Genomic DNA, 7764 nt, shown 5'->3' on the forward strand with positions numbered 1-7764 from the left:
GTGTTCCCAGGGCTCTACAACCCCCCTGACCCAATGCAACTTACACACTGGGTTTGGGGTGGGGGGTGAAATCATCGGCCCCTGGAGGCTTCCCAGGTGACTCTAGTGGTAAAGAATCTGCTTGCCAATGCAGGAGACACAGGAGATGCAGGTTCAATCCCTGGGTCAGAAAGATTCCCTGAAGAAGGAAATGGCAACCCATTCCAGTATTTTTGCCTGGGAAATCCCATGACAGAGGAACCTGGTGGGCCACAGTTCATGGAGTAGGAAAGAGTCGGACACACTTGCTTGCACGTGGGCCCCTGAGGTCAGGGTCACTCACATGAATTACATTAGAGTCTCTGAGATAAAGCTTAGATCAGAGGCAGGAGCCAAGATTCATTTTCTCATTTATTGATGCTCCCTAGGGCTGCCAAGAAGGTTCACAAAATCCCCTATCTTTGAGGCAGCTCACCTGGAGTAAAAATGCAAATAAATCAAACAGCTCCATCCCTGAGTCGCCGGGCCTTGGTTAGGGAGGGCGATGGGGGTCAGATCACGGGTCCAAGGAGCTCAGAGTTTTGGAGCGGGAGCAGACTTGGTGAGGTCCACGGGTGAGGGGTTGCAGAGAGATTGGAGCGCAAGTCTCCCCGTGCAGTTACTGGCTTGGGCTGTGGGTGGCGCCATGGTTATCGCTAGAGTTGGGTGGGGAGGGGATTCACGGTGGTGGGCGGAGCCAGGAAGGTGAGCGGCTCAAGCGATTGGACAAGTGCCAGTGGGCGCGGCCAGGGGCAAGGTCAGCAGCTGAGCCTCTTCTCACAGATCCAGTTGTCGTTCTCGTTGTCACACGGCGCGTCGTTCCACAACCCCGTGCGGAGCATCATGATACAATCCTCGCGCCCCATAGAGTCGTTGGGCTCCCCCCGATTCCAGTGGCTGCAGTGGTTTGACCGGGGGGAGGCGGTGTTGCTGAAAAGCTAGGCTTTTCCGAGTTCTAACCTGTTTATTACTTGGGTCTAACCCTCACATGCTGAGAATTAACACCTTGGTATATAACTTTCTCAGCCCAGAATTTAACCCTAGTCGGTTCCTGGGGTCTGGCCCGCCCAACCCTAAGGAGACCCTATGATCTGGCCAAAGCACTTCCCCTAGGATCCGAACGGTCAGCCTCCCCAGGTCCCTTCTCTCACCTGAAGCTGAGCGCGACTCCGTCCACCCACTGGTAGCCCTGGATCCTGCGCACCTTGCGCACGGCCCTGAGGCCCAGCCAATAACCGCGGCCACGCGTATTCCGACTCAGGAAACCCTGGGCGGTGGGGAAGACTGAGCCGGCGGAGTCCCTCCTGCCCCGCCCCCTAACCCCGGGCCACGCCCCTCGGGTAAACTCCGCCTTCTCCCGGCTCGCAGGCAGCCCGGGCTTCGCACCTGCTCTTCCAGGCCTCCGACGATCACCAGGTGCGCGTCGGAGCGCTCGCAATGCTGCTGTGCCTCCACCCACGTGGCCCGCAGCGTGGAGAAGAAGTAACAGGAGCCCTGGAATGGCAGCCACGACTCGGGGCACTCCTTGCAGGAGCCTGCAGGGTGGCGAGGATCAAAGAGATGGATTGCTCCCAAGTGGAGCCAACGAGTGGATTGGAGAGGGGGATGCTGGACAACTCCCCCCCACCCCCGCCACCCCGGGCCCAGGGTTGGAACCACCGAGACCAGGCCAAGGTCAAAGGGCGGGGCCAGGCGGATCAGGGAACCCCGGGCAGGGTCCACTGAGCCTCTCCCCTTGCCGCCCTCCCCGCGTGCTCACTGTTTCCGAGCCGGGCTTGCTCCAGTGCCCGGAAGAGCTCAGTGCGAATGTTCTCACGGTCCCTACCGGCTTCAGCCAGGCTCTGGGTCACTGAGAGGGAGAAAAGTATAGCTAGAGTCAGGATCGAGGGTAAGGTCATGATTAGTTAAGGTCAGCATCCACGTCCGTGGTCAGTGCCAAGGTCACGAATGACATCACTGTCAAGGACTGTTAGAGCTGGCTAGGGTGCCCGTTGTGATTGGGGTTAGGACTTGCAGTTAAGGTTAGAGTTCACAGGTGAGGGTCAGGATGGGGGACACGATTTGGGTCAATGGTCACTATCACAGGATAGGTATGTGTGTGTGGGGGGGGGGGGGTCACAGAAGGGTCCAGAGTGAATCAAGTTTCGGGTAACAGCCGGGGTGAGGGGTCAGGGTTGGTCCCGCACTCACCGCGCTCGCTCAGTTCTTTTAGGGCACTCTCCTGCTGCAACAACTTCGACCTTGCCTCTCCAAGCTCCTTGCTGACTGTCTGCAGCTGGGCCTGCATCCCCAGGCCTGGGGAGGAGGTGAGGTGACGGGAGCGTGACACCTGAGGTCAGCCCGCCCAGCCCCTACGCGCCGCGAGCCCCGCTCCCACTCGCCTCCTCCAATCCCGGCCACAAGTCCCACCCCCTCGGCCCCAGCCCACCACCACCGTCTTACTCACAGCAGCTATTGCACGCTCGGACCTCATCCTTCAAGACACCCAGCACCGCCGTCTGTTTGGAGACTGGAAGGATTCCACGCCCGCCCGCACACACGCCAAGTCACCCTCGGGGACCCCCAGGACCCCACCCAACTCCAGGGCCAGCCCCGCGGACCGTGGGATCCCCGCGCTCCCGCCCACTACTCCGACACCGGGGTCCGAGACCCTTCTGCCCCCGAACTCTGGCAAGAGCCTCTGTTCTCTCCTTACCGTTTGTGCTCAGCAGGCCTTGGTGGTCAAGCAGCGCCCCGCGTTCGGTGGACGCTGCGGAGAGAGGAGGACTCGAAAACTCTCCCCTCGGCCCCTGGGAGTGCGGGGACCCGGGTCATGGGGTGCACAGAAGGGGGCGGACAGACGTGCAGCGCACGTGAAGCGCACACACACCGACATAGGACCGGCACATTCACAGGTTCGCGCAGGCTCGCACATGTGGGTGCTAGCACCAGACCCAGGCAGAGGTCCCGGATCTGGTTGGTGTGCCCCGGGAAGCAGAAAACGTCTATGTTCCCCGGGGGGTGGCGGTGCACACGCCATCTCCCATCATCCAGTCACTCACCCTTGGAAAACAGGACGCTGAGAATGAGGGTCCACAGGACTGTGATGACCATGAAAGCCAAGACCAGGAAGAGGGGTCTCTGTCCCCAGCGTCCCCAGTGCCCTGGGATAACACAAACGGACTCCTGAGGAGCTCCTCCCTGGATCCTTGGGCTCCGAGGACAGCCCCAGTCACTTGGGTTTCTCCCAGGTAACTGAGATTCAGAGAGGGGCAGTAACTTGCCTGTGGTCACACAGTCCCTAAGCTGCAGAGTTGGAATTTGAAACCAGGTCCAGCTGACTCTAGGATCTGTGGTGTCTTTCCTGCACCCACTACATAAGCTCTCTCTTGGCTGATCCTCTCCCTTCCCCTGTGCGTGTGGGCGTGTGTGCCAAATCGCTTCACTGTTGTCTGACTCTGCAACCCTATGGATGGTAGCCCGCCAGGCTCCTCTGTCCATGGGATTCTCCAGACAAGAATACTGGAGTGAGTTGCCATGCCCTCCTCCAGGGGATCTTCCCAACCTAGGGATGGAATGAACCCACATCTCTTACATCTCCTGCATTGGCAAGGGGGTTCTTTACCACTACCGCCACCTGGAAAGCCCCTCCCTTCCCCATCAAACCCCAAACCACTGGCCAGAGAGGGACCCAAAGGGACCTCTGAGGCAGCCCGGTTGCTCATACCTCCAGGGATCTCTTCCTGCCTGCCGTCCCACTTTCTGTACCCTGCAGTGTCCATGGTGAGCAGGCGCCTAGCTCTGGGAGTAGATACAAATGTAGTCCCATCCCTCCCCCATCCTACCCACCCTCTTCCTTCCTTCCCATCTTCCTGATCTCAATTCCTGGTACCGAGAACCACGGACCAATCACAGAGATGGACCCTTTCTGGGCTGGGCTGGGCTGGGCTGGAGTAAGGGAGGGGTGGGGAGGGGAAGTTGGGAGTTGGGGGGGTGGAGGGGGAGAAGAAGTGTGGGGGAAGGGGTGGGGAGTGAAGTGTGTGCATGCGTGTGTGTTTATGCATGTGCAGATCCGGCCTCCCGGGCCTGGTTGCAGCAGCAGCATCTTCAGGCTGCTCATCCCGGGTGGACCATCACAAGTACTTGCTCCAGCGACACTTCCCAGAGTCTGCTGGGGCTTCGCTTTCCAGCCCAGTCTGCACCTCTTATAGGTCTGACAGCAATCTTCCTTCAGAGAGAGACAGGGTGAACCCAGTCAAGTTCAAGGCCGCTCCCTTCTGGTCCCTGAGAAAGCCCCTTCAGGTTCCCCTCCCCACTCTACCCACACCCCCCACCCCACCCCGTGCCAGCTCCTCATCCCTTTTCAGCTCTGCTGCAGGTGCCAGCTAGAAGTTGCAACTGACGTGAGCTTCATTCAGTCCTCTTCCGCCAGAAGGGAGAACATTGCCGATTGTTGAGGGGAAGTCAGCTAAGCTTCTGGACTCTACGATTGGGTGTGTATGTATAGGGTATCCATATGGAACTTTTAGAAGCCTCTGTTTTCCTCCTCTGTGTAAAGGGGGACAATGACAAGGCCTCCCTCCAAGGAATGCTGTGATGAACAAATGAAGTAATATGTGGCAAGCCTTGACACCATCCCCAGGCACAAAACCCTCCAAATGTCACTCATTCTTTCAACTAATATTGGACGCCTACCACATGTCAAGGAACTGAAGCTACGTCAATGCCCCCAAAGAAGCAAATTCCTTTTCCCTTGGAGTTAACATTCCAGTAGGAGCTTCCTTGATAGCTCAGTTGGTAAAGAATCCACCTGCAGTTCGGGAGACCTGGGTTCAATTCCTGGGTCAGGAAGATACTATGGAGAAGGGACAGGCTACCCACTCCAGTGTTCTTGGGCTTCCCTTGTGGTTCAGCTGGTAAAGAATCTGCCTACAATGGGGGAGACCTGGGTTCAACCCCTGGGTTGGGAAGATCCCCTGGAGAAGGGAAAGGCTACCCACTCCAGTATTATGATCTGGAGAATGCCATGGACAGTCCGTGGGGTCTCAAAGAGTTGGACACAACTGAGCAACTTTCACTTTTCACTTCCAGGATGTGGGAACAGCCAACAATGAACAGAATCAAAAGATAGCTGAATAGCATAGTGGCTCTAAACTCCAAGCAATTAATCTCCCCCACTGACATGGACCAATGTCAGGAGACATTTGTGGTTGTCACAGTTGGTGGGGGTGCTCCTGGCATCTAGTGAACAGAGGCCAAAGATGGGGCTCAACATCCTACAACGCACAGGACAGGCCCCCACAGCAAAGACTGATTGGCCCCCAGTGTTCATATGCTGAGGGTAAGGACTCTAACGTTGTGTTTTTCAAAGTCACAAGTAGGACTTCACTGGTGGTACAGTGGATGGGAATCCACCAGCCAATGCAGGAGACCTGGATTTGATCCCTAGTTCAGGAAGATTCCACACGCCAAGGAGTAACAAAACCCGTGTGCCACAACTACCGAGCCCGAATGCTGCATCCTAGAGCTGGTACTCATTCATCAACGAGAGAAGCCACTGCAATGAGAGGCCTGCGCACGACAACTAGAGAGTTGCCCCCACTCGCTTCAACTAGGGGAAAGCCCATGCAGCAACGAAGACCCAGCGCAGCCAAAAATGAATAAATGAACTAATTTTAAAGCACTTTTTTAAAAGTCACAAGCACACTGAACTTATTTACAAAACAGGAACAGGCTTCATAGTCTTAAAGAACAAGCTTATGGTTAGCAGAACGGAAGGGTGGGGGAAGGGATAGTTAGGGAATTTGCAATTATTTACACACTGCTGTATTTAAAATGGTTAACCAGCAAGACCTACTGTACACCCCAGGGAACTCTGTAACAACATAACTGGGGAAAGAATTTGTGAAAGAATAGATTTATGTACATGTATAACTGAATCAGTTTTCTGTAAGATTGAAACTAACAGAACATTGTGATCAACTGTACTCCACCATAAAATTTAAAAAGTATTTAAAAATAAAATATAAAACAAACAAAAAAGTCACAAGTGTTACAAAAGAAAAGGAAGACCAATCAAGTTGGACAAGGAGCCCTGGAATGCCAGGCGGGGGCAGTGACCAGCAAGTCAGGTGGCCTGGGTGGGCCTCGCTGAAAAGGAAAAAAAAAATTTTTTTTGGTAAGGAGCACTTCCTGCATTTTAGCCCCCCTTACAGATGCATTTTGGAGAAGGCAATGGTACCCCACTCCAGTACTCTTGCCTGGAAAATCCCATGGACGGAGGAGCCTGGTAGGCTGCAGTTCATGGGGTCTCGAAGAGTCGGACACGACTGAGTGACTTCACTTTCACTTTTCACTTTCATGCATTGGAGAAGGAAATGGCAACCCACTCCAGTGTTCTTGCCTGGAGAATCCCAGGGACGGGGGAGCCTGGTGGTCTGCCGTCTATGGGGTCACACAGAGTCGGACATGACTGAAGTGACTTAGCAGCATAGATGCATTTACAGACTCCACCTTCTCACATCCTCTCAACAACCCTTAGAAATAACAAACCTTATCCACCTTGTGTTTAAAATTGTTATTTGATTCCTATTCTCTCACCTTGTCTCAGGCAGGAATGAGAGAGAATTACATGATCATATAAAATGAAAAGACAAGAGAAGTTTCTTTAAAAGGAAGACACTCATTGGTGTAACTTGGAGTCATGTGTTCTGCCCCAGCTCCCAAAGGTCCCCGGTGAGATTCAGCCCCAGGTGCCCACAGCAGTACCTGAACCTGAGCACATCCTATACTAACATTTTCCTTTCCCTCTCCTATCCTCACATTCCTCCAGGGGCTTCTAGAACCACTTCCCAGGTAAACTACAAGTCCTCTAATCCTTAGACTCTGCTTCTGGGGTGACCCAAAGACTCCCTGACTATTTCAAGAGACCTGCAGAGCAACACGTTCAGCCTGGCCATGTTCCATAAGAAGTAGTTGCTTTTATTTTTGCTGTTGATATTGTTATTATAATCTTTCTATGACTGGCCATCCAAGATCAACTGAAAACTCTAGTTAAATGGATTACCCATGTTCAGGGAGAGAAAAGGTCTTAGAAATGTTGATTTTAACCTGTTTTCTTGTTTTTGTTGTGTAGTGGCTAAGTCACACCTGACTCTTTGAGACCCCATGGATTGCAGCACACCAGGCTTCTCTGTTCCCCATTATTCTGTAGAGTTTGCTCAAATTCATGTCCGTTGAGTCAGTGATACTACGTAACCATCTCAGCCTCTGCTGGGCCCTTCTCCTTTTGCCTTCAATCTTTCCCAGCATCAAAGTCTTTTTCAAGGAGTCAGCTCTTTGTATCAGGAGGCCAGAGTATCAGAGTTTTGGCTTCAGCATCAGTCCTTTCAATAAATATTCAGGGTTGATTTCCTTTAGCACTGATTGGTTTGATCTTCTTACAGCCCAAGGGACCCTGCAAGAGTCTTCTCTAGCACCACAATTTGAAAGCATTCTTGGCGCTAACTAAAAGGAGGATTATCAGGGTGATGATAAAACTGGATTGCTGGGTCTTCTGTGATGGCTCAAGTGGTAAGGAATCCACTTGCCAACCCAGGAGACACAAGTTCAAGTCCTGGTCTGGGAAGATCCCACATGCTGCACAACTGCCGAGTCCGTGCTCCACAAGGAAAGAGTAACCCCCACTGCCACAGCTAGAGAAAGCAGACCCAGCACAGCCAAAAACAAGTGAATAAATAAATTTTTAAAAAAAACTGGATTGCTTCT

The 7764-nt window shown here is 53.6% G+C and overlaps 1 protein-coding gene across 1 annotated transcript; it reads right to left on the minus strand.

Moving 5' to 3' along the window:
• Positions 1–372: 372 nt before the first annotated feature.
• Positions 373–3809, minus strand: LOC133061274 (C-type lectin domain family 4 member G-like). Its single transcript, XM_061149274.1, has 9 exons — positions 3725–3809; positions 3060–3161; positions 2714–2767; positions 2465–2527; positions 2209–2313; positions 1778–1867; positions 1405–1553; positions 1170–1285; positions 373–915 (listed from the first exon to the last, which is right to left on the minus strand). Exons 1-9 carry the CDS (start codon positions 3777–3779, stop codon positions 777–779), a joined length of 873 nt encoding a protein of 290 aa, XP_061005257.1. The 5' UTR covers positions 3780–3809; the 3' UTR covers positions 373–776.
• Positions 3810–7764: the final 3955 nt, after the last annotated feature.

Source organism: Dama dama, chromosome 9 (genome assembly GCF_033118175.1).
Source record: "Dama dama isolate Ldn47 chromosome 9, ASM3311817v1, whole genome shotgun sequence".
NCBI lineage: Eukaryota > Metazoa > Chordata > Mammalia > Artiodactyla > Cervidae > Dama > Dama dama.

What these genes read in the sequence shown, in the direction of transcription:
- LOC133061274 (XM_061149274.1), bottom strand. Translation starts at nt 3,779, where the DNA reads ATGGACACTGCAGGGTACAGAAAGTGGGACGGCAGGCAGGAAGAGATC. An exon ending in AGGCCTGCTGAGCACAAACG is followed by an intron (nt 2,528 to 2,713) that starts GTAAGGAGAGAA and finishes GAATCCTTCCAG; the next exon opens with TCTCCAAACAGACGGCGGTG. An exon ending in TCGGAGGCCTGGAAGAGCAG is followed by an intron (nt 1,286 to 1,404) that starts GTGCGAAGCCCG and finishes CCCACCGCCCAG; the next exon opens with GGTTTCCTGAGTCGGAATAC.